Here is a 26,020-nt window from a genome sequence, read left to right as displayed (position 1 = left end):
AGTCCTGCCCTGTGGGATATTTTGACTTGAAATGAGATTGAGTTTGAAATAAAGGTGAAAAAAAGTTAAATGTCATCACTGTATTGTATTATTTATTTTGTAGAACTGTATAATTCTAGATTTTATGCCACCTTCATCAGGAGTATTAGATTTTAAAATGCTTGTACTATTAGTACTAAAGTTTCATATGTTCCAGGCACTGCTGTATGCTTTATTTGATACAATCCAGCTATTGTAAGTAGAATAATCTTTGGTAGGCAGTCCAGCCTTCACAACACCTCCAGGACTTTGGTTCCATGTTCATGTCCAGGACCTTTGCTCTAGTTCATCTGCCTCTCTATCTGTAGCTTTATGTAGGTTCATCACATGGCACACTGGCCACCCTCAGAATGAGCTCCACCCTGACTCTTAAATCATGCCCTGATATGAGGCCAACCACATCCTTATACTCACCATCATGTGAGCCACATTACAGTGGAAATGCCACAGAGACTTAGGGTGCAAAGTGGAATGAGAGTTGCTATTGTAGTGTCCGTCGTCATCCAGAGGAGGATGTGCCCTTGCCCACACCCCTACCGACCCCTTGAGGCTTGCTTCCCCTCATGGTTTCTTTCTCAACTCCTACCACTGTTGCCCTCAAAGTGTTCATGGGGGGCTTGGACACGGGCATAGGTAAAGCTGCTTTGTGACCATAAAACATGCCATATAAATACATTTCACTTTGACTTTGAGTCTCTCAACTGGCAATGTTTTAAATAATGCATTGTACTATTAAATCAATTTGGAGATTTGATTTCATGCCCAGAAGGCCCAACTGTCCAGGTTTTGTTAGGGTTAGGGTTAGCAGCAACAGCTTAAACCAGAGGGAAAACAAAAAAGAACCCAGAGAGAAACCAAAATCAAAAGAACTTAAAAGAAGAAATACAGAAAGAAACACCCAGGGTTGCTCCCATAGTTTAAATGCACAGAGAAAGTAATGGAGGTGAAGAAAAATTAGGAAGGTGAACAGATAAAGATCATGCCAAAAGAGAGAAAACCTTGAAACGCTTTAAATGGCTGAAGAGAAAAGGAACACAAGAAGATGATGGAGACTGAGAAAAAGCAGAAGGAAGAATAATAAAGTATGCAAAGGAGAACTAGTACACAACACAGTCTGGTGAAAAAAGATGGAAATTACTCACATTTATTTTCAGACTATAATATCCAAAACTAAAGTAGGCTAGTGCTTGTCTCTTTATCAATAAATCTATTCATAGGGAACAGTATTAAACCCAGAGTCACAGTTAAAATTGAAGGCAAAGGAGACAACAGGCAAGGCAATTATATTAATAATTAACTTTTAAACTTAATATAAAAAATAATTAAAAGCAATTATTATGATCAGTGATTTATTTAGTCATATTTTATTAATATTTTAATTAAAATTTTTTCAAAAAATGAAAAGCCAAGGTAGTGGCTCACCATATGATGATACTATCAATAGTATTATTGTGTACTATTAAGTGTTACTTATACATTCTCCCCTCCATTCCTTTGGTAGTATTTGTGTTGATGGTTAACTGAACTTTGTACACTTGTTGCGTCATGCTGATCACTATAGTTAAAGCTTGAAGGTATGCATATGAACACGAGCTGTCAGTGGAAACACTAGGGAGCCACTCGCCAGGAGAAGCAGAACCATCTGTCATGGTGAACAGGAGACGCCATGGCCCACGTGGCACTCAGACTCAACAGCAGCGCAGACCACCAGCTGTCAAGGTAAATGCGCCTCAAACAAGCGCAAACTTCATAAATAGAGCCTTTTCGAACAAAACAGCTGCATTTTAAAGTTCAGCTAAATAAATATATCTATTTAGATATATAAGTTGTTTAGAGGTTTCTATATTGAGTATCTTTTTAACTTGATACCCAAGTCATGAAAAACTTGCATTACACCAGTGGACACATATAAGGCTACTCTACACACATAAGGCTACCATTCTTACATGTAGTAGACAAGTTCTTCTGTTTTTAATCACCATGATTTCATTTTTAATTTTCTTTTTTTCATTCTTTGATCTGAATAATGCAATGGATACAACAATTTTAGAAATATGAAAAGTGTATTTAGGGTATGAACCATAAAATCTGTAATACTGTCTGCATAGTGAAATGACGGTGGTTATGGATGGACTTTACAGGCTTGTTAGCTCATATTAACCAAAAACATGGTTTTAACCTAAAATGTCAGTATGCTGACATCCCACTATAGAATCACTCAACCCTCATGTCTGTCTTCCATTGGCTGTTCTCAACAGCTGAGAGTTCAAAGACCATTGGCAATGGGACATATCAGTTACATTCTCAGTTCTTATTACATATCTATGGAGTTCTTGTCATCACAGATTTTTATCTATTTCCAGATAGGACATGAATTGCATGAATCAGAATGCTTTTATGTCTAACACATATTGTTTCCTTTACTTTGGGCATGGTGTGAATTAGTAAATTGTGTCTTTGAATTAATGTGGTCATTTAGCAAAAAGGCAAATGATGTATATATAATATATACAATTATTTATATTCCTTGACAAAACAATTGCATGGTGCAATTGGTCATATTTGGCATACATTGAGGATCATGTTTTAAACATTTAAGTAGGCTTTTCAGTGGTGTTTTTTAAACCTTTCATGAAACTTTTATTATATGAGCAATTTTTTTAAAGACACTAAGTTGTCATAGAGGGATTATCTTTATGGTAATAGCCAGATACTAATGGCTTGACAGATGATTATCAAGTTAAACCACCCAGACAAACTGAACCTAGCATAATTCTGACTCTGATGACCAGAGGGTTCTCTCTCTCTCTCTCTCTCTCTCTCTCTCTCTCTCTCTCTCTCTCTCTCTATCTATCTATCTATCTATCTATCTATCTATCTATCTGGAGCATGAACACTTGGAGAAAGTTCAAGTACTCTGGGCTCTATATTTTCTGTTTGGTTCACCATGGGAATACATCCGGGAAATTTACTTAATATCTCTTTGACAGACTTTGAGAGAACCGGCGGTATTTGCTAAAGAGCCAGGCACTGATGTGGACATCCCTCACAATAAGCTCACCTTAGCTCAGGCCCGGCGTGGCACTCCCGGTAAGACACGTCCTCTATTTGTGGTCTATTTGTTGTCCCATAAGCTTTTCTTAGCAGAGATGCACATTGTAGGGACAAAGTGTGAATCAGGGGCTTAAAAAATAGCAAGAGAAAGGCAGAGAGTGAATCTGCAATGTTCCCATCACTTACAGTTCACCGGCCTGTGAGGGTCTATGCTGATGGGATCTTTGACCTCTTCCATTCGGGCCATGCACGAGCTCTTATGCAGGCCAAGAATCTGTTCCCAAACACACACTTGATTGTTGGAGGTGAGCTACAAAAGTCTCAAAGACTTAAATGCCAAAGACTCAGATGGCATTCACTGACACACTGCTCACAAGCCTTCTTATTTCAAAACACATACTGCATCTTTAATAGAGATGTAAAACAACCTGGACTCAGTTGTATCCTTGACCAGAAGCAGACAGGCTGTGTTAAGCAGCCATCCACTTGTTTGTCTAAGTTTGCGGTGACAAGCTGACGCAGAAGTATAAAGGCTACACAGTTATGACAGAGGCAGAGCGTTATGAGGCACTCATACATTGCCGCTACGTAGATGAGGTGGTCCGCGATGCCCCATGGACTCTCACCCCTGAGTTCCTGAAGAAACACAGGGTCAGTAAACCACGACGCAAGCATATCGCAAATCATAGCCATCACTATGGGCTCTGTGGGGCATTACACCACTTTAACATTATGCTTAATCTTAATATTCTTTATTTTTATATTCTATTTAAGATATTTAGCAATTGCTTTATTTAATTAGATTGACTTTGTGGCCCATGATGACATCCCATACTCTTCTGCTGGATCAGAAGATGTTTACAAACATATCAAGGATGCAGGTAGGCACTGAGCATTTTATTTTTTTTGTTTGCTCTATAAATCATGGTTGTCATGGTTGTGTTTTTAGGGAGGTAATGAATGATATGGATTATTCTGACTCTCTGTCATAGGAATGTTTGTAGCCACTCAGAGGACAGAAGGAATCTCGACCTCTGATCTCATAACACGTATAGTCCGAAACTATGACATCTACGTCAGACGTAACCTACAAAGAGGCTACACAGCCCAGGAACTGAACGTTGGTTTCATCAATGTATGATCGCTGAATTAACCTCATCAAATTTTATACATTTTAACATTAAGATTTTAGATAATGCTGTTTTAGGAGCACTTACATATTCTCTTCACCCACTAGTCTGCAAATATCTAGATTTCATGCAAACCACCACTCTGGGAAAACAGCAGTGCAAAACATTTCATTACTTGCCCAGTAATGTTTTGTCTCTTCTAATCTGACTGCTGACAGGAGAATAAGTATCGTCTGCAGAACCAAGTGGATAAGATGAAGGAAACGGTGAGGACAGTGGAGGAGAAGTCCAAACACTTAGTGCACCGCGTTGAGGAGAAGAGCCACGACCTCATCCTCAAATGGGAGGAGAAGTCTCGCGAGTTCATCGGGAACTTCCTGGAGCTGTTTGGCCCTGATGGAGCATGGGTGAGTGTGTGATGGCACCACAGGAAGCGGTGGTCAGGACATCCCCTAGAGCACTGCTCTACGCCTGATTGTTAGGTTGCTCCTCAGTTCTTTAACAGTTCAGTGGAACATAATAGATAGGATTAAGTTTAGGGAGATGGCTCCAAAGAGCTTCTGGTAGCTAGCCTCAGAACAATATCTTGGCATTGTTCATCATTGTATTGTCACTGTTCAACCTGCAGAACATGATCCAAGAGAGGAGTGGCCGTATGCTCCAGGCCCTGTCGCCGTACCAGTCCCCCAGTACCTCTCCCAGCAACAGCCCTACCAGAGGGCGCTCTCCCTCTCCACTTGCCCATGGGATGCCACGCATGCGTTCTTCACCGGCCAGAGGAGCCTCTGACAACAGCAGCAGAAAGAGAAACAAAAAGAAATGAAAACACACATAAAATGCACACTACATGAACACGTCTCAGTCCCCATATTTACACACATACACCCGCGCAGTATACACCCACTACACCTATCACAGCCCATCTGCTGTATTTCATTTTATTCATTGTATTAGAACGTAATGCACTGCATGTGACAGTATATAAATATAACTTGCATTTATTGATTTAGTTTCTATTTATTGATTTTAACTCAGATTTTAAGTAAGACATATCTGTATGATCCACACTTTCAGCATGTCAATTCATGTTTTTACAAACTGGAATCATCCAGAGGTCTTCACTAACAGCTGATTTTTATTTAATTCGGGTACACTTAAAAATATTATTTTAATGCCATTTCTTACATATATAAATTAATTCTACAAATGCGTTTACTGTGCATCCCTATAAAATATCATTTATTTCTCCAGTTGTTTTGGTGGTGCACTGTTTTGAACTGATTTTAATATGCAGAATAATTTTCATTGTAAGATTTGCTTAATCTTCTTTAAATGATTAAGCAAAGCTTAAACAATGAGGTCATCAGCACTGATGAGATATTCTCCCACTTGTCCATCACATGTGCAAACTGAAGAACTTACATTTAAGATACTCTTATTCTGTTCCATTTAAAATGGTGTGACACACAGCTTATGTATCTAATTATGTGCAAGAATACTATTCTGTACATTGTATTACCATGTGCTGAGACAATTGTACTGTAAGCACTATTATGCAAACCCTTTGTTATTCTTGTGTAGCAAATCTCCTAACTATAACAATGACGCAAAAAGAGCAGAGCAATTGAAGATACACCCTCTGTTGACCTGTTTCTGTAGGCAATTTAAAATTTTGCTGCTCACAGTCAATAATGTTTATCACATTCTGCAGCATTACTGAATCTTAACCATCAAGGCATACACATGTATCTGACCTGAACCTGCATTAAATGCTAAAATCATAGATGATTTTGGAATTTAAAGCAGTCACAATTTGTGAAATTCTGCCATGGCTGGGGCATAAAAATCTCTCCAACATAAATAGCTCTCCAACTTACCAAGTACTAGTTTATTAAGTTTGCGTTTTTATACCATGGAAACTGAGGTCACAAAGCATAATAATTCTGTAATATTCTCTTATCTATTCATAAACATACAGACTGGGCCTGTACGCAGAGTATAAAGAAACATGTAGTACTTCCTGCAGGCTGCTCAGACTCCACAGGACTAAATGAAACTCCATGACACGATTCATTAATTAAACATTAATTCATAAGCAGTACTTCTAGTGGTGTAGTACTCTTAGACACTATAGTGTGCCCTCTAATAATGTTCTTTTCAAGTGTAGCCATTAACAGTATGTGACTACATACAGCATGTCAAGACATATTTTAACAGCATGTGACTAGATATAAAAATCATGCTGTAAACATATCACAAATAACTATTTAAGCCATAAAAAAATAATTTACCCTGATATTTTAGCAACTAAAAAACAGAACACAGTATTTTTAAAAATCCATGGGTCAACCTATTAAATACCAGACCAAGAGGCAACATTTGAAAAGCTATTTGATTACAACTTGCTTTAGATTCAAGCTTGGTGCACACTAATATGGTTAAACTTGTAAACCCACCTGTTTTTATATGTTTTGCCCATTCATTCATGCTAAAACATCCATCACTGAAAAATATTTTCATATCCAGTCTCCAAAGTGGAGAAAATAAAAATGCAGCTTTGGTGTTGGAGTGTGGATAAGAGAATACATGGCTTTTAGAAAACACTGACATAAGGTTGCGACTTCCACAGTTCCAAATGGATGAACCTGTTGTCACTCTTTTTACTGCAGTAAGTATTTTAATTTCATGTTTAGCTATTTGATTTTGTTACTTGACTTTGTGTAGACAAAGAAGCTGTCTGTCTTTTTTCTAGCCATTTTCTCTACATGTTGGCTGCTGTGTGGCACACAACTACAGCATGTAAACAAAGAACCATGGTGGTAATGACAAAGGAGCCATAGGTCACTCACACATGCTCAACATTGCTTTACATTCTAATTGTGGATGGGGAACGTTTAGACGATACACTTAAAATGCAAGTGTAGCCAAAAAAAAAAAAATGCTATTTACTAATTTACCCATGTTAGTGTAGACTAGGCTTCGCACAGGTAGCACCAAGCTGGCAAAAAACATTTGTAGTCCTGTGTTGGTATCGTAGCTACTTGGTCTACATGGCCGGGCTATGTGTTGGCTTTGAATGTAGACACGTCCCGTGGGTCACTGCTGGGGTTGCTCCAGTCATCGGCTTCTGGGCCCAGTTGGTAATGTCTCCATGCTGACATGTTGAACACGGGAAGTCTCTCGAAAGACTCACTGGACAAAGCCTGTAGACAGTTAGAGAGACACTGTCGTATGGAATATTTGCTTGCAGTGGTGTAATCTGTCACAGATTGCCAAAAACAAAAAAAAGTCTGAAAATATTCTGCCACTACTAGATGAATGTAATGTACACATAAAAAGGCAAATATGAGTCTAGCCTCAGCGTTAGACTGAACACTGAAGGTGGTAATTTAACATTGATCATTTTATTGACTGTCTGTGTATGAATGTGTAAACTGAATCATGTTTTAAAAGGTACAATACAGCTTCCACTGCTTTGTGTAAACGGTCTCACCTTCAGATAAATGACTGCATGAGTTCCCACACCCTCCAGAGAATAAAGGTTCAGGTTTCCCTGGAAGTATCGTGCATACAGTCTGGAGATAGGCAAGCCATAACCAAAACCAGCCTGGAGGAAGGTGACAGCGTATAACACACAAACACACACATACACACACATAGCAGTACACTAATGGGTCGGTGGTTACCAGTGGTGCAGCAGCTTGTGAGGGATTCAGTGTTGGAGTGGGAGCAGTGGAGTACATGTAGTTGAAGAGGCGGTCAATCTTTCTCAAGGGGACCCCGCCACCTCGATCACTAATCTATAAAGTTACACAGAATATACAGCACATACACTACAAAAAACAAATAACAACATAATGATGTAACAGCAGTCAGTGGAAACCAAAATTATTAACTCATTGAGGGCTGGATTCAAAATCACACTGAAAATCAAAGAGAAATATTTAAATCACACGCTGATCCAATCTGCATGAATTTCATAACAGCAACTCCTAATGGGACTCAATAGTGTATATGGACCCCACGTGCCAATATGCACTCCTGTTAACATCTGGGCATGCTCCTGTTGAGACAGTGGATGGTGTCCTGGGGGATCTCTTCCCATACCTGGATCAGGACATCGGTGAACTCCTGGACAGTCTGAGGTGTTATTTGGCAGCATCGGATGCAAAGATACATAATGTCCCAGATTCAGGTTTGGGTAAAGTAACAGTCAGGCAACAATGCTTTCATAATCCAGGAGCTGCGTACACACTCTAGCCACAGTAGGCTGGGCATTGTCCCACACAAGATGGCTAAGGCCCACTGCACATAATGTCTGACAATGGGCTCTGCACATAATGTCTGACAATGGGCTCTGAGGACTTCTTCCTGTTGGCTATCATGTAGAGGTTTGTGAGACCCTCCAAGGATATGCTTCCCCAGACCATCACTTACCCACTGCCAAACTGGTCTTGCTGGATGATGTTGCGGGCAGCATAACATTCACCCTGGCACCTCCAGACTCTTTCATGTCTGTCGCATGTGCTCAGTGTGAACCTGCTCTCATTTGCGAAGAGAACGGGGCGCCAATGGCGGACCGGCCAGTTCTGGTGTTCTCTGGTGAATACGAATTGAGCTAATTGGTGCTGGGCTTTGAGCAAAGTCCCACTAGAAGACGTTAGACCCTCTTGCCACCCTCATACAGTCTGTTTCTGACGGTTTGGTCAGAAACATGTCCACCAGTAGCCCACTGTAGGTCATTTTGTAAGGCTGTGGCGGTGCTCCTATCGTTCCTTCTCACACAAAGGAGCAGATACCAGTCCTGCTGCTGGGTTGATGCCCTTCTACAGCCCTGTCTAGCTCTACTCGTGTAATGGCCTGAGTCCTGGTGTCTGCCTCATGATCTTGAGACTGTGCAACGAGACACAGCAAACCTTCTTGCTAACATGTATGGATGTGCCATCCTGGAGGAGCTGAATTACCTGTGCAACCTGAATTGGCTGCAGGTACTGCCTCATGCTAAGAGTAGTGGAGTAAACTATCAAAACACGAAATTACAGTAAAGTTTTGTCTTGCTGTTTCCTCTTCAGTGCACTGGTTGTCATTTTAATTGGCACCAAAACAGGTCAAATTGATTCACAATCACTTATGCTTCCTAACTACACAGAATGATAACCCTGAAGTTAACTGACTTGTTGTTTATACTGTGATAATGAAGAGTTCCCTTAATTTTTTGAGCAGTACTTTATGCATCACAGTTACATTTACAATTGAAAGCAAAGATGTTTTCAAATTTTTTTTTTTTTTACATAAAACAGTCCTTTTCCACTATCTGGAACTTCACAAAGCTGAGCATTCGGAAGTTTTACTGGTGCTGGCTTCCCTTTTGTGAATGTTGTAGGTACCTTTATGGACAGATCTTCTTTTCCCAGAGTCACAAGTGCTTTCACAGGGGGGAGTCCCTCCCTGCTGTTCTCATGGAGTTCCACCATTGCTCGCATTGAGTTCTACAAATCAAACCTGTATTATGGACCATCAGTACTGTCCCTGGCCAAAACAAGTGTGTGAGAACTCTGACAGCACTTGCCTTGAAGAGCTCAAACAGCATGTGGAACAAATGTGATGGCACATAAACCACCTGGATGGGCCTAGATGGGTTCTTGGCTTGAAGGAATCGAATCACATTGATACACAGTAAGGACTAGTCACATACCCACAGACTTTAAAATAGACTAAATAGTGATGACTTTAGAGAAATCGTACTAGTTTTTGTGTATGAGTAGAGGTTTAAAGATATTGGCTCACATCAGACCATAAGATGTCTGCGTGTAGTATTTTTCAAAGCAGAGCAATGTTACAATAATCAGTGTTTATACAGCAATAAGTCACTCAGCTCACTGTTGAATTCATGAATCTGTAGTTCAGGTGACAACATGTAGTACTGCTCACAGAGAATCTTTGCTGTCTCATAAGCATCTGAAAGACAGAGATAGTCATAACAGTCAGTATTTTAATAGAAAATATAGCAAAGTAACCAGTGTTATACAGTCGAATTACAGCATACACTGAGACATACAAGGCATGTTAATTTAACATTAGTGATTTTGCTGTGCTGCAAATTAATAGTGGCCATGTTAACAGGTTGTTAGGGGTAGTCTCATACCTCTCACCACCTCAACCACATTGCATGTTGGGTCAATACCCCCAATGTGTTTTGGGTGGGCCGGATTGATGCCATCGCCGAAGAGGAGAGCTGTAGAAGGGAACAATTAAGCCCAACACTTAACATCAAAATTTGATTATGTCAAAGTATAAGAACTTTACTAAGCAATTATAATTACAGATAATACTCATGAAGTCACACACTGTGCTGGTTGATCAGCATACGGAAGGAGATGCGGCTGGTGTAGAAGCGATCCAGGAAGTACTGTACATTGCTGCTAATGAAAGGATCGAAGCCAAACTTCTCCTTGTACTCAATCACTCCCTGGGCCATGGTAGGAACTACATCATTGTGTCTGTTCCGAATCTGGATAAGGGTGTCTAGGAAACTGAGCATTAGAACAAGGGAGGAAAGAAGGTCAGAATCACAGAAAAGGCACAATTGTCAAAAACATTTAAGAGAGTGCATTTCAGCAAGGGGTGCTCCAGCTGCTCTACCAGGATATATTTCAGCCAAACTAGATTCCTCAGAGCTACTAATTTCTATTAAAATTGATAGGGCTAACACATTTAAAAGCCAATGTCTAGTGAAATGTAAAAATGTAATGTAAATACACTCTAGTTCATACTAGATATACTTGGGGACATAACTCACTTGTTTAGGGTGCGAGGATCCTCTGGACACTGGTTTTCATACTCTAATAGCTCCGCGAAGCTCTGACTGTACCTGAAAAAGCAAAAGAACCATAATGCCATAAGTTTAACCAGCTATCATTTTTTAAAACTGACTGCTATACTCTATATACTTTTTAATTTTTCTGTTGATTGTAAGTAAACCTGGAGAAAACCTGTGATAGCTCTGGGTTCATGTAGAAGATGTTTCTCTTATATTAAAAAGGAAGAACTTGAGAAGAACCTGATCAAACTACTATGGCCTCATTCTACAAGCTTGGCTGCTCTTTGAGTTTCACCCTCTCACCAGGTCTGGACCAGTTGGACAGACGGCTGACTTAGCAGGTTGCCAGGCAACAGAGTGATTTCTCTCATCGTATTTGCCAGTCGAACTGGCAGTTCTTTCCTCAGAAACATGTAGGAGGTCTTCTCACATGCATTCTCTCTACCTGGACAACAGGGAAAGTACTGGGATAACACACTGCTCAAATTACACTTTGTGAGTGTAAGTAGGTTAGTGTGTGTGCGTGTGTGTGTGTGTGTGTGTGTGTGTGTGTGTGTGTGTGTGTGTGTGTGTGTGTGTGTGTGTTTGCTCTGCTGCTGCACCACAAGGCAAAATGCCAGGAAAGTGTCCCATAACTAATATTGATATCACCAAATACATTACTATTTTTAGATGACTAATCTACCAAGACCATACAAATCAGGATAATATGTAATGGGCCCTATGGGGGTGACTGTCACATGCAGTGCTACAAAATACTTCTAATTTTTGAAGTAGGGGTTTTTGTAATTTCTAATCATCTAGCCTTGTGCAATGCAGCTTGGGGGAGAAAATAAATATAAATTAAGATAAATATAAGACAACATTTTATTTTATCAGATGAAACTGCATGTAGATGAGAAGAAGCAAGGGTGCAATTTTTGTGAACATTAACTCACGACAAAAAGAGCACTGAGAACCAGGACTAAACCTAATGCAATCCGTTGTTTTTAGAAAATGCTTTGTAAACAAAGTTGGTCATGGAACAATCATAATCATACTGTAAGGTCACCCTGCATGATATGACTCATATTCAATTACAGGCTACAAATGATTCATACTTTCTCCATCCTTACTGGATGTATAGAAGGATAAGATGTAAACCTCATAGAACTTAAACCTGCTTCCATGACCTAATGCATTTTCAGTGCAAAAAATATATGACACGGATATACTTCTTTTACGATGCAACATTGTGCTTAGCACATTGGTTTACAAGGTATGACTGACTTGTTTTGCTATGAAGGTGGTAATTACATTTATTTACATTTTACATTTACATCCACATCTTCCACTTCACCTAACACAATTATGCACATAGTGTGTGTGGATGGGTCTTTGCACATATAAACAAAAACTACAAAAATCTATTGGATACACATGCTGTTGCATGTGCATGTTCTTGCTACATGTAGCTGCAATTATGTAGTTTGTTGCAAAGCAGATAGGAAACAATATTTCTGTAAATATGTTTTCACTTTCATCCAAACACAGACCTGTCTATGCTGCTATAACATTCTGATAAACTTGATATTCATGATAAACTTTTGTGGTATATTTGGACCTACAGTTACAAAAAGAAACAGGCAATTGACCCATTAATTGTCCATTATTACATTTCCAGTTCTTCAGATATAAAAGGCACTAAAGTCTTCTTTAATAAAGATATTTTCTGTTTCAATTCAAGAGACCCATCTCTCCACACTCATAAGATCCAATCCTTGGTATGTGACACGACACCATGCTCGCAGAATGACGCTACTGGTCAAAGGCAGGAAATCAAATTGAAATTGTCATCAGACAAATGAGTCTCCTAATTTAATTTAAACTCCTAATATTCTAACATTATAATCTTTTACTTATAGCATTTTTAATCATACATTTTATTTTAATAATAACAATTAATTAATGTGAATGTCAGTGTAGTCTACACACATTTAGAAGAGAGCAATGGAAACATTTGAAAATACCACCCAACTCCCCACCAAAAATAGATTATATATTCTCTATATTGCTCTCAAAAAAAGATCAAATAAGCTTGTTTGAAAATATATGACAAATACTAAACTCAAAGTCTCATTACATATAAAATGAATAAGTGAGTTGTTAAGCATAAGCTAAGGAACTAAAACTACTAGTTTTTAGGCCTGCCATAATTGGCTTTTTGACAGTCATTTATTACTGCTGTTAAAACTTGCAATATTGCTTTACAATACCAGTGAAATTATAAATATAAGGTGTGGTCTCTATTGGGGAAACAACTAAAATATATTTACATACTGCACATAACTATTAATGAACAATATGACTATAATCAGCAAGGTGGATTAAACTGCACAGAAGTCTATGGAACCATTGTGGTATTTGACCTTGGAGCCTAAAATCTTATTAATTGGACTGAAAGGCCAGCAGAAGTGTGTATCTGTGCCTTTTATATCTCCGTTTACGTACAACTTTTACTTTATAGCCCTCCAGCGTCTGACATGTTCACATCATTTCATTGTTTTTTGAAAAACAAATAAGCCTGTATTTTCTGCCAATGTGCGTAAAACTGTGTGTTTATGTCCAGAACGGACATAAAGGATTCGCTTGTATTATTTACTTAAATATTAAGGCTATTCTATCTAAGTAAAAGAAACCTTGTGCTGTATTCTCATTACAGTGTGTAGTAATGTCTCTCACTAAGAAGCGAGATGGTTCGTTTATCTAGAAAGACGGATGAGTTGTCAATACTCACCGAAATCCAAAAACTGTTTAATGGACATCGGTGAGGGCGAGAACCTGGAATAATATTCTATCCTCGTTGTGACATCTTTCAGTGAGAAGTTAAACAACTTCATGATTACGAAATGCAGCTAAGGCAAACGCACTGATCACACGCAGAACTCTACACAACGTCCAAAAAATGCATACTCGTGCGCAGTTCATTGAAAAGTGTACACTGAACTAGTCGATGGTTTCCATTTTGCCAACTCTTATATCGTCTAATCCGAGACCCGGTTAGTGTTTAGTCTGCACTGCTACCTCTAAACCGAGAGCGAAGCTCGTGCTGCGCGGCAGTTGTCTACTGTCACGCGACACTGTGGAAGTTTCCGTTTTTAAAATATGGCTGGTAATTTCTTTTTGTGTATGTATATATAAGTACATATATACCCATTTACTTTGCATTCATGTTTATTTGAAAAAGGGGATTTCCAAGCAGTTAGAATAGAATAAAGCTATATTAAACCTGGTGTAATCAGGTTACCCGAGACAGAGCTCAAGATTGACACAGCATACAGAACTCCACTACACCCAGCTGAATCAGGAGTACAATAGTGGTGCCAGAGGTGGTGGACTAAAATGTACAATTTACTGTAACATGGAAGCCTGTTAGGTACAGAAATAGAGTAGGTGTACCTAATAAAGTGACCACTTAATCTAGGAGTAGCCTATCAGTGCTGAAGATGTATGAAATTGACTAAACAGACATTCAATTTATCTTTCACAAGATCTTACAAACAAGGGGGAAAAAAATTCTTATTTGCATAAGAAATGTACACTCCAGCTGTCTTAAGACTGAAAGACTGACAGTCTCTGGCAGTTCTTAGTCATGCTCATTATTTATGACTACTGTCACATTCAATGTCACTTTACAACATCATTCAACCAGTACAACAAATAACATGAAGGAGCAAAGTCCCACAAAAACAAGTATAATAATTAACATGAGCCAAGGAGCACTGACATAATCAACAACTGGAATTAAAGAGGCTTAGCAGTGGAAACTTGTGATCCGTTTGACCAAATGGAAGTTTGTGCATTTTGATAAGAAGAGTGTACCAAATATATATCTCCTGGGTATACTTGGAGTTATGTGAACAGTATAGAATTCTGTTTCTGAATAGACATTTGTCACGATTAGTCCCTCCCAGCTTCCGTGTTCTGTGTTTACCCTGTCTTGTGTATTTTAGTTCCATGCCATAGTTCCGTTTTCTCCGCCCCACATTTGATTTTCCACACCTGTTCCTCGTTTAGTTCACGTATTTAAACCCTGCCTTGTTGCTTTGGTCTCGGCTGTTCATTGTTTACTTTGCTGTGTTTATTTGAATGCGTGTGTTAGGTTCATTATGTTTGGTTTAATTTCTGAATATTTTATCCCCATAAGTTTGTACTCCGTGTGTCCTAGCTTTTGTGTTTCTTAGACCAGAGTTTTCCTCGTATCTGTTATAGCTATGTTTCCCCTGTTTGCATTCGTGTGTTTTGGTTGCTTCTGTATCCCCGTGCTCTCCATGTTGGTAACATGACCCTGGACTACTACAACGACTCAGATTTCGGATTTGCCCTTAATAAATCTCGCTCTTCTCCGCACATGCGCCCGCCTCCTCACCGCTTCCCATTACAACATTAAATGTTGTCTGTCAGTGTGGTAAGAAATAAATCTGAAAAGTGTTGTGCCATTAACACCTGAGAGGCACACATGATGTATTTTATGGAAAACTGTATGCTTAATCAGGACTAAGGTTGAATATGAAGGGCCCTAGAGTCAGAAGAGAGAACAATGTGGCCCTGACAATAACTGTCTCAATGCTGTGGAATGAATGTAATACAAACTGTAAGGTCTTGGAGTATGTCAAAAATATTAGCACTGTAACTAAACTATGATGCAAATTAGGTTTCGTAAATACTGAAGTGAGTACTGCTGTTTTTAGATCTAACAGAACAGAGCCAGAAACCTCTGTTAATGGTCTGGCAAATAAAAAGTTTTGAAATGTGGGAAAACAGACAAGTTGTCATAATCTCTGTTATAGAAGACCATAGAAGGTTTGAAGGCATAATGTTAGAATGAGAGTGAACTGTTTGTGCAGTGCAATGAGAGTATCTAAAATAAAGAAATTTGTAGACAGTGTTAAATGGTTTCTTAAGAATACAAAAAAGCAGACAACACAAATGACAAACATATAACAACAACCAAAGGCTTATAAGGAGATGCTAGTTTAGCTAATTAACCAAAATGTGTTTAATTTTTATGTAACACACACTTTACTAGGGACAGCACTTTTTCAGAAACAGTGTTTAGACTGTTGAATATGTAGTTAAATTGTGCTTCATTGACTGAATGTAAAAACCCAGTGAATCTGAATCTGACAAACCCGTTGCAGCTCAGCACCCAGTACTTTAAGAATGGTCTCCTATCTAAATAATATCTGGTTAGCACCGACACGGTCATCAGAAACTGACCAGTGATGAACAGGATAGAGTATCGGCAACAAATCATGAATGTTATTAGATTGGCTACAGTTGTTTTGTAATTGTACACTGATTAAAAAAAAAAAAAAAAAAGACGTCACAGTATAGAACTACCCGATTTCCACAGCTAATCTCCACTACAGACACATGCTCAGAGATCTTTATCCCCAGTACTGTTTACCTCTATTCTGTTGTGTTCTCATCTAACATGGGTGCCCTTATAAAGGTGACCCACAGGAGGCACTGGAAACAAAAAATGGGGAAAATACAATATTATTTAAAAATATAATAGTATAATAATGTCAAAATGTCATTTAGTTTTTCTCATTTGGATACACACAGTAACTGAATTAATACATCAAGAAATTGATTCCTTATGCTAAAATCCAATATTAATGTCTCATTTTCTTAAACACTGGCATCACCAATCAAAACGCAGTATATCAATGAAGTAAACCATCATCGTACATGGGAAAACACAGTGCAGCATAATTATTTACTCCTAATTGCCTGGGGCACATAAACTCACACACTGATTCAGGAAAAAGTCAAACTTAGCAAAAACAAAAATGGAGCAAGACAGACCACAGAGAGGAAGAGACAGAGAAAGACGAGGACAGGGAAGACAAAGAAATATTTCCAAAGACAATTGAGCAGTTCTTGTGGATAAAGTATTTTTGTTAGTTTTTTTGTGTATTTATGTAAATATATACACGCAGTACTGCTGCACTACTGCATTTCCCCCATATTTATTTCAATATAGCAATTCAGAAGTTTGTTTTGTGAATCATCACATTTTATGTGTCAATTTGTGAACAGTTACATGAATGTAAATACTGTAAATGATGTAATCAGTGGCTGATTTATTTAGGTATTTGTATTTTGTTTTGTGTTTTGCACCACTCAGTATAACTTTATGGTTTGTGTGTATACATACCCACTGTATATGTGTGGCATTCTGTGTGGTGTATTTGTAAATGTAAATGTATTTGGTTTTGAGGAGTGTGTAGAATTTTTCAGTCAAAAGTGAATTTTTCTTTGCAGGTGTAAGGTTTTGAGAATAATTTGTATGGTTACGAGCAGGTTTTACTTTTGAGAAATATGTCTAACGTTTGTAGAAATGTGTATTGGTTAATCAGAAAAAACTGTAAATGCGATGCTTTGTTTTTACATTAGGATGTGTATGCTGTGGTTCTGCACCATGACTGATGTTTCCTGGATCTCTAAACCTAGCAACTAGTAAGACCTGCTTTCACTGTACATATTGTGTATGTGTATAATTAGAATGCAACTAATTAGTTAATTAGTTCAATGCAACTGAATATTAATTAAATATATTAATGTATTACACACCAAAAATGTCTACGACATGTCTGGTTCACCTTTGAACTGCAGTATTTCAGGAAATAACAGCCTCTACACACCCTTGGAGGGGCAAAGTGAGGTAATCAGTCTATAACAGAGTCATGAACGGACAAAAAAAATGATTGTGCACTTTAGGTCCAGACCTTGTGGACAGACATGAGCAGTGATAGCACACTTCTCTTTAAAATACTGACACACAAATCTGCTATTTAAACAACACTGATCAATTTTATATAAGATGCATGAAATGTTTTGACACATTTTATAAATAAACTGTGCAGTCTCCTTTCCCTCTCATGCTACATGCTCCTCCAGTGAGGCTGTGTGCAACTTGACCATCTTGTTCAGCTCATTGTCATTCTCATGGGGATCCAGTGTGATCAGGTCATATGTGCGCCGGTACAGCTTGTGGGTCACCAGGGTGACGATGAACATCTCTATAATCATTAGCTGCTGACTGAACACTATACAGACACAGATTATGATATTAGACAAGTCCCCATCTAATAACAGCATCAAATAAATAAATAATAGTTTAGCAATCATTCTCTGCAATATTTGTTTTAGATATGTCTACTCAGAATTAATAGATTAACTTAACTTAATTTATTTTACTAGGTAAAATGATAACAGAATGATTTTTTTTTTTTTTTTTTTTTTTTAGCAGAAACAACACTACAAAATACCTATGGGTTCACAACTCCACATACTCCACCTTATTATCTTAGGTTATTACATTTCATTAATTGAATTTTTTTTTTCCAATATAAATCCCACAAGAAACTAAAACTGTAGTCAAAGTACATATTTATGACATATTTATTGCACAACATTGTTATAGTAAAAGAATCTGAGCAAATTCAAATGTAAAAGATGCTATGTACAAAAATTTAATAATGAACATAAACTGTAATATGAGTGTACTGATATGTAGTGTTCTACTTTATTTTATAGAATTAATTAATTACACTGTCATCATAGGCACAGAGAGGGAGAAAGACTCACTAGATCCTCGAGCTATGGAAGAAAATGGCGGTGCACAGGCGATGGTGCCATCAAGGGCCAGGATACTGATAATGGCTGATTGCAACTGACTCAGGATGAGGACCAGCTGAAAGCACCCAGAGACAAAAGACTTTTTAAACCTACAAAATCAAGTTACAAAATTTGTCACCAAGTAACTTTAACTTCTGCTGAAGTAGAGGCCTTGTATGAATTTACTGTCCACCAGGTGTCACTCTTGCCACCCTCACATTTTTCACGCTAATTGATTTCACAGGGCGATAGTTTTTTAACAGGCATAGGAACCGCACCAAAATCTTACACTAATCTTCCTGAAGAAAACTAGAAAATAATGTTTTCTGTTATTTCTGACAAAATTATTACACCTGAGTTATCAGTGGGTAACTTGGACACACTGACCTGATACATGGCATATTTGGGGATGATCTTGACTCTGCGCAGTGTGTTGCGTATATTCATGAACATGATGGCTACAGGCCACAGGGAAATGAGAGTCAGGACTCCTATGAATGGGTTTATCCAGATAGCGGCTCCAGTGATTTCAAGCTAGGTATGAATACACAACGGTAAGGGAAGAGAAGAAGGAATTGTGATCACCATAGCCTGCAGTGATCCCTAAACCTGATAACATGCAATTTTATGCAATGCTATTTAGGTAATATTGTGTGTGTGTGTGTGTGTGTGTGTGTGTGTGTGTGTGTGTGTGTGTGTGTGTGTGTGGCATGTGCATGGTGTATTGTGATGGCATACATCCGAGAGGTCAAAGTTTCCATTTGTCCATAAGACAACAGAGAAGATGGACAGGACGGTTTTCATAATGGCATACTGAAGAGACCCCAGCTTTAGCAGGAACAGCATCTGCCTGAAGATACAAATGCAATTCGTTTTTGAGGAATGTTGTTCTGAGAATTTTGTTTCTGATAAATATTTTTCTGCTTACGATACTATTCTGAGAGTAGTATGACGTGTGGTCATAGTAAAGTTTATTGCAGCCACTCCTCAGATGCTCTCTACCCTATCTATGGTCTCACTCACTGTAGCTCACTTTAATGCTCGATGAAGCATACACGCCTGTACCATGTCGTGTTCTTCTGTGTCTCATACATCTCACAGCAGATAGCCATGACTTATCTTACCACTGAGCCAGGCTCAGTGAGTTCGAAAACAATGAACAGATTATACCGTGTGACGGGCACTCTGGGAAGGCACAGGCAGCAGCAACAGCAGGGTCCCGTGTTGATCCGGAACATCTGGCTCTCTGAGTACCGTAGGAAGGCCTCGTCGCCCCCGCACTCCTCAAGCATGAGAATGAGAACCTTGTAGATTACAACTGCAAAGTACCTTCAGGGAGAACAAGAGGAATATTCAAATTTACATAGCAATTTTCACTTTCTTTACAACATCTCATTGGGCCTTACATGGGAAATATTGCTGTTTTAATAAATATAAGTGGAAATGGCCCAATAGAGTGGAAGTTACTCATTACTTGACATGGACTTGTGCCATTTTTTCTACTCAATCACAATGACTCTAAAAGGTTTCTTACGAGTTGGAGGTCATATCTGTGAACATAGTGGCTCTTGGGATCCACATTCCAAGACAAGACATTGTAGCAATGACCTGCCAGGTACACATAGAACAGAGCTCCTCACACAGAAGGTTAAACCTCCATGGTAAAAGCTGATCTAAGCCAATACTAGCTAACAACTAGAGAGTTTCAGGTTTCTGTGTTTTGTTTTTCTACTGTCTAATTAAGTCGTGCCAGGGCATTATACACATGTAGAGTTTTTATGCAAGGTCATTGCAAAAAATCTTACTGGTGCAGCACCATTGACCCATATGATAGTGGTCTTCTTTGGGGATGGAACGTTTTTGTAGATGTATACACACTCCTCCAAATACAGTAACAGTGACACACTGGCCATGAATGTGAGGATAGAGTACAGAGCAACGCCAAACATATCCAGCTCTGAAAACAGAAAAACAGAGAGAGGGTGGGTTAGTTTGAATCAGTAAATTATTAATCATAATTTACTGAGATAACTTCAAAAAGGCATGGTCAGTCCCTTTCATTCTCCACCTACATTTGTAGCTAATTAACAGTCCCAGTTCCTGAGTCTAAGAACAGGTCACTCCTATATTCCCAGAATCCTATGTCCTCCAAATTTATATAGCATATAATGAGAACATGACAAACGATCCTCAGTTCTTAGGTTCCTATGTTCCCCGATTCTACATAAGTGCTCTCCAAGGATCCTATATTCCCTGGGTCCTAAGCTCTATATAGGTTATAATAGGAACCTGAAAAATGTGTTCCCCAGCTCTGTGTTTGCTCAAAATGACATGGGTTATTGTGGGAACTCATCAAAGAGGTTGCATGTTCTCCAGTAGTATGCTGTATGGCTCTCTATATGATAGGCCTACAATTAGGGTTAGGTTTAGGAAGGATAATACGTGTTAACAGGATATTGAACTGGGGACAAAGGACCCTAGGAGCATGGGACCCTGAGAAAATAGATACGCTCCCCCTGAAAAAACATCAACTGGTTGGCATGTAGGACTGCCCTAATGTAAAGTTGAGAATGCATTTCTTTTGCAGCAAGCAACAGAAATGTATTGCATCAAATAAAAGCACATTTGATAAATACCTGTCCTGGTTAGAGTCATCTGAGGAAAAACAAATTATTTATTCTGCAGTGCATTATAGACTGACCCTCATTATTCCCTATATGTATTACTTCATCAGTATTGCTATTGTCAGAACCTTGTAAGCACCATGGATTTTAGCTAACCTATAGGGTACTTAAATAATTTATGAGCAGAGGGTAGTCTTAATTATCAAGACATGACTACATTATACAATGATACAGGATATAAAATGCCCATTATTACTGATAGAGAGACAGATGTCTTACAATTAGACTAGCTTATTTGTGCTGTTAGTATTAGGTAGGCTTCTAAATTTACTGAAAATTTAACACATACTTCAAATTTTTTAATCTACATTGTAAACCGTGTGAGTTTAATGTAAATCATTAGAGGACATAATTGGTCTACTGGTTATTACGACCTTTATCAATAATTAATCAAAATACAGGTACGGGTAAATATGGGTCACTTACGATGTATGACATCGAGGGCCAATGGAGGCTCGTGTAAACATGAGGGATCAATTGTTTCGTTCAAATAATCCATTTTAAAGAGTGCTGAAAAAAGTTATATGAAAACAAAAGCAAGTGAGCAATGCAAGAGGCAAGGACCAAGCAAGAGAAGTGAAAGTTTTCTGCTGTGAATAAATTGTGTCGACTGTGACTCTGTCAGACCGCTGTCAGAAAAATCCGATCACCTCCTGAGTTAGCTGGTAAGACAAAATCAGAAAATCGACTTCCACGGTGAGCACATATGTCACTGTGTCTTCCCATAAAATCACAGAAGCAATTCAGTTTGTTCTTGGCTCGAAGTTTATAGGAGAGTAAACATCATAAAACAGTGAAGTTTTATAAAAGGCTACAGAAGAAACATTTCACAACACAATGACGTTTGTTAGGCTATTTGGTTTGGTATATATAGGTTCTGTAGACCTTAAGTTAATAGGTTAATAGGCCTATTTCAGTCAGGTGACTCATAACCGTCTAAATAAATGAACTTTGAAAGGGAGGTTCAGTTGGTGAAAAGCCAATGTAAATTAAGTTGTAGCATAGAGGTTACCCATTTGTACTGAACAATTTTTTGTAACAAAATTGACTTTGCTAGTGAAGTAAAACTATGGTGTGCTTTAGGCAAAACGTGTGTTAAGGAAAAATCCATAAAATATCAGCAGTGATCTAGAATGTAATCAACTTGCTGTCCATGTACAAGTTCATGTTAGGTTTACTATGTGTTAAAATGTTCAAACAACATTAAATCCATATAGTATACCTACACAAGTTTTTTCCACTATTAGGTATTGGAAAGATATATGGCCGCTGTTGCAGAGAATCTAAAATAAAGTCTTCGCACAAATTGTTTCAAGTATTTAAGACTTATCAGCAGCTCAGAGCTGAGGTAAAATTATGTCATTTCTTGCCAGGATATGTTACAGTAAGCCCTAGGGCATGTCTTTCCCTTGCGTTAGGTTTTCATCAGCTCTCCTTGACCAGTGAAGTGAATGGATGCCGATTTTAGCCATACACTGATGGACAGTAGAAACACCTTTGACGTTAATAGATTTAGCCAGTCTTAATGCTTACATTAGTTTCAGCCCAAACCAAGTGACAAGAATTTACCAATTTACCAATACCAAAAGAACAATAAAACATCATACATGCAGAAAAGAATCACTTAACACCTATAAAGTATTGTATAACATGGTAAAGCTGCAGTACTTAATAAATAAATGTCTAGGTGACTATATAGTGCTAACTCTACAAATTTAGGTTACCAGCTAACACTATACTCTGTGATCATAAGGTCATTCCCCTTTGACATGCTCTTATTGTTATAACCTTGATTACATCTCAGTGTACCAGGAAATACTGCACTGATGTGGTTTTCTATGATAAACATTGAAGAATGTTACATGGAAAAATTGTTTAATGTGGTGAAAACTTAAGGTCAGAACTTCTCCAGCTATACTTTTGTCAGATTTGCTGCTGATCTGAGACTGGCCTTGTGGTTTAACATTTGGATAGTCTTGCCAGCATATTGACTCAATGATTATGATGAACAAACACACTGACTATGAGGACTATAACACACTGACAAATGAAACACTGGCTAGTCAATCACAAATTGTATGTATTGATTTTATTGGACAGTACTTCTTTCCAGAAATGTGAGTGTGCATGGAAAATTCTATGTTGAAAGTAGGAATATGCTGAACTCACCTAATGTTAAACTCCTCAGTTTTTATGGCAGAGTTATTATGGTAGGAAATTACTTTGGACAGAACATCCAAATCCCATTCAGATAGAACATCTTAAACATTTGAAAATAAAACTGCAAAGAACTAGAGTCATTGACATTGAGGTAACTGACCCCAAAATGAATGGCGTGTATTTATATGGCTGTTAATGGTTGCCTAGAATGTCTTTGCCTCTCTGTTTTATTACATCACTTAAAGTTCCACATTGATAAGTCATAACAGGTACATACATACATGGCATTCTCATCTTCTGCCAATGGTGCTAACCATTATAAAGAGAGCAATTCTGGTAGCAACAAAGCTTTTTGAGGACCTAATTCACAGATCATATATACATTTCAATAGAATAATAATTATAATAATTTATATATCACTTGTTAAATAAAGTTTATAAAGTGCGTTACAGAAAAATACAGAAGACATAAAGGTTAATTAAATCCTACCCTGAACAGATGGGTCTTAAATTTCTCTTAAATGTTTCCAGATCATTACAAGCCTTCAGGTCGCTGGGAAGGAAATTCCAAAGGTTATGGCAATAGTAAAAAAAAAAGTGGCACTTCCTTGCCACTTTTTAATCAGGCAATAGATCTGACCAGCATGCTACTATTGGTAGATCTGAGAACTCTGGCGGGAACATGCCTTATTTCACTAAGGTACAATATGGTGAGATTGTGAAGGCATTTGAAGGGCATTAAGAGTATCTTCAAATCTGTTCTGAAACTTCTAGGTTTCTAATGCGGCTGCCTCAGAACAAGTAAAATATACCCCCTCATTTTCCTGCATGTAAAAATATACCCCCTCTAAAAGCTAGAGATGGCGCTCTTTGCTAAACCAGAAAGAAGGGTGTTACAGTAGTTCCAAAAAAGTTTATATAAAAGCATGTTTAAGTTTTTCACTGTCATCTGGTGAGCAGCTGTCATGGATACATAGAATGGAGTTTTTCAAACATTACATAATTCTTTAAAAAGTTGCAGTCAAAGGTTACATCCAGGTTTTGGACAGTTTTTAGCCTTCTAACTATGCCTATGTCTGTTCTCCAGTTTCAATAATAAGAAATTCAGTTTTGTTTTTGCACAGTTGCAGAAAATTTGTGGCACAACCAGGATTTGTTATCCACTAGACAGTAAAACAAGGAGTTCATAGATCTTTGAGGTTCAGTACCTATGGACATATACAGCTGTATGCAATCTACATACAGATTGAAGGAAATGTATTAATTTGTTTAATTTAATTAATGATGTTTATTAATTATTCAGGTTAACAAGATCTGTACTATACTCAGTTAGAACTGATTTCTTTTAAACTGAATTGTTATATACAATTACACCTATATTATACAGTATATAACCTAATATATAATGATATATGATATGTGAAAAAAAGATTTTAGATTTACTAAGATGTTTGTATTACAGAATGATTTTTGCATAGGGACAAATTTCATTTTTGTTAGGTCCTTAAAAAAACAAAACAACTGATTTAACTTTTTCAGATTTTTGTCAGCAGGTGGCACTATATAAATGCAGTGTTCATAGTTTCTGCACTATTCGTGAAACCTGAAAGAGCCTCACTGTTTTTTTTTTTGTTTGTTTTTTTTGGGTGGGGGTGGGTGGGTGGGTGTGTGTGTGTGTGTGTGTGTGTGTGTGTGTGTGTGTGTGTCTGAGACAATGAACACGCTGTGCATGTTGTATTTGTGAAAATATGCAGAAATATCTCCAGGTGATATTATCTGAAGTGGGACTAACTGCATTCCTTTTTTAACGAATGATGCCATGGTCAGACTCACTGCACTAAGCCACTAAGTTCTACTGGACAATTGTACAGAATCCAGACATAATCAAGGACATCCTGGTCAGGACTAAGTTCCCTACTGCTCCCTACTGCTTACCTTAATTTGTCAGATATTCATATTGATTACGTGTGTATGCGTAATGTTTTACCTTATTCATTACTATTACTTCTTGGCTAATATTCAAAATAGTGAAACATTTTCTAAATTCTTTCTACCCATTAAACATTACAGATTTCAGGGCAAGCTAAAAAAACAAACCCGTTTTGCCTGTTTATCCCACTGATGACACATCACTAGACACGCTTTCGGAAGGTTTAGATACATAGTAGACTACTCATGCATACCATTTCATTCATTTGAATTGAAGATGAAAACAAACAAATGTAGTTCAGCACGCTTTTTTACACATCCAAATATATGTTTATCCTAGATAATAATAATGATAATAATAATAATAATAATAATAATAATAATAATAATAATAATAATAATTTGTTTTCATTTGCTGCTATTTGTAAAGGTGAACTCTGCTTGGTTCTCAAAGTCTCCATCCAGTAGGAGGTGGCTATCAGTAACGGAGACGTTATATATATAGCGATTTACAAATCATATGTTGAAAAATTCCT

General features: G+C 37.9%; 3 protein-coding genes across 7 annotated transcripts; 1 reads left to right on the top strand and 2 right to left on the bottom strand.

Moving 5' to 3' along the window:
- Positions 1 to 140: 140 nt before the first annotated feature.
- On the top strand, positions 141 to 5,471 carry pcyt1bb (phosphate cytidylyltransferase 1B, choline b). Of its 2 annotated transcripts, none has more exons than XM_081720104.1 (8): positions 141 to 1,758; positions 3,030 to 3,129; positions 3,282 to 3,398; positions 3,686 to 3,744; positions 3,896 to 3,974; positions 4,086 to 4,228; positions 4,442 to 4,630; positions 4,852 to 5,471. In XM_081720104.1, the coding sequence occupies exons 1-8, from the start codon at positions 1,687 to 1,689 to the stop codon at positions 5,044 to 5,046; spliced, it is 954 nt and encodes a 317-aa protein (XP_081576230.1). In that variant the 5' UTR covers positions 141 to 1,686; the 3' UTR covers positions 5,047 to 5,471. The 2 variants fall into 2 exon arrangements, with proteins under 2 accessions (XP_081576230.1, XP_026874187.1); XM_027018386.3 differs by having other exon boundaries at positions 146 to 1,758; positions 3,593 to 3,744.
- Positions 2,879 to 14,151, bottom strand: pdk3b (pyruvate dehydrogenase kinase, isozyme 3b). Of its 2 annotated transcripts, XR_014125113.1 has the most exons (12): positions 13,820 to 14,151; positions 11,347 to 11,488; positions 11,023 to 11,094; positions 10,572 to 10,756; positions 10,369 to 10,458; positions 10,104 to 10,181; positions 9,793 to 9,869; positions 9,611 to 9,712; positions 7,910 to 8,023; positions 7,717 to 7,830; positions 7,181 to 7,426; positions 2,879 to 5,008 (listed from the first exon to the last, which is right to left on the bottom strand). XR_014125113.1 is itself a non-coding variant. In XM_081720101.1 (11 exons), the coding sequence occupies exons 1-11, from the start codon at positions 13,920 to 13,922 to the stop codon at positions 7,283 to 7,285; spliced, it is 1,221 nt and encodes a 406-aa protein (XP_081576227.1). In that variant the 5' UTR covers positions 13,923 to 14,151; the 3' UTR covers positions 6,085 to 7,282. The 2 variants fall into 2 exon arrangements, 1 of the variants encoding a protein (XP_081576227.1); XM_081720101.1 differs by lacking the exon at positions 2,879 to 5,008 and having other exon boundaries at positions 6,085 to 7,426.
- A 1,814-nt stretch (positions 14,152 to 15,965) lies between these two features.
- On the bottom strand, positions 15,966 to 24,139 carry LOC113583209 (organic solute transporter subunit alpha-like). 3 transcript variants are annotated; one of them, XM_081720103.1, is made up of 9 exons: positions 24,046 to 24,139; positions 21,822 to 21,905; positions 20,517 to 20,668; positions 20,246 to 20,319; positions 19,882 to 20,040; positions 19,450 to 19,561; positions 19,099 to 19,245; positions 18,682 to 18,787; positions 15,966 to 18,140 (listed from the first exon to the last, which is right to left on the bottom strand). In XM_081720103.1, exons 2-9 carry the CDS (start codon positions 21,892 to 21,894, stop codon positions 17,971 to 17,973), a joined length of 993 nt encoding a protein of 330 aa, XP_081576229.1. In that variant the 5' UTR covers positions 21,895 to 21,905; positions 24,046 to 24,139; the 3' UTR covers positions 15,966 to 17,970. The 3 variants fall into 3 exon arrangements, with proteins under 3 accessions (XP_081576229.1, XP_026875210.1, XP_081576228.1); XM_027019409.3 differs by lacking the exon at positions 24,046 to 24,139 and adding an exon at positions 23,565 to 23,706; XM_081720102.1 differs by lacking the exon at positions 24,046 to 24,139 and adding an exon at positions 22,046 to 22,230.
- Between the last annotated feature and the right edge of the window lie 1,881 nt (positions 24,140 to 26,020).

The sequence above is a fragment of the Electrophorus electricus genome, chromosome 8 (assembly GCF_041902795.1).
Source record: "Electrophorus electricus isolate QZ-2024a chromosome 8, ASM4190279v1, whole genome shotgun sequence".
NCBI classification, from domain to species: Eukaryota; Metazoa; Chordata; class Actinopteri; order Gymnotiformes; family Gymnotidae; genus Electrophorus; species Electrophorus electricus.
This window is presented reverse-complemented; position numbering and strand designations above follow the sequence as displayed.

Coding starts and splice junctions, on each gene's coding strand:
- pcyt1bb (XM_027018386.3), top strand. CDS start 1,687: ATGGTGAACAGGAGACGCCATGGCCCACGTGGCACTCAGACTCAACAG. Junction 3,399..3,592: donor CACACACTTGATTGTTGGAG/GTGAGCTACAAA, acceptor TGTTTGTCTAAG/TTTGCGGTGACAAGCTGACG. Junction 4,229..4,441: donor TGAACGTTGGTTTCATCAAT/GTATGATCGCTG, acceptor GACTGCTGACAG/GAGAATAAGTATCGTCTGCA.
- pdk3b (XM_081720101.1), bottom strand. CDS start 13,922: ATGAAGTTGTTTAACTTCTCACTGAAAGATGTCACAACGAGGATAGAA. Junction 10,757..11,022: donor GATCCTCGCACCCTAAACAA/GTGAGTTATGTC, acceptor TCTAATGCTCAG/TTTCCTAGACACCCTTATCC. Junction 7,831..7,909: donor CACAAGCTGCTGCACCACTG/GTAACCACCGAC, acceptor ACCTTCCTCCAG/GCTGGTTTTGGTTATGGCTT.
- LOC113583209 (XM_081720102.1), bottom strand. CDS start 22,121: ATGGGAAGACACAGTGACATATGTGCTCACCGTGGAAGTCGATTTTCT. Junction 20,320..20,516: donor GGGTCAATGGTGCTGCACCA/GTAAGATTTTTT, acceptor TGTACCTGGCAG/GTCATTGCTACAATGTCTTG. Junction 18,788..19,098: donor CCAAATATGCCATGTATCAG/GTCAGTGTGTCC, acceptor GGGTGCTTTCAG/CTGGTCCTCATCCTGAGTCA.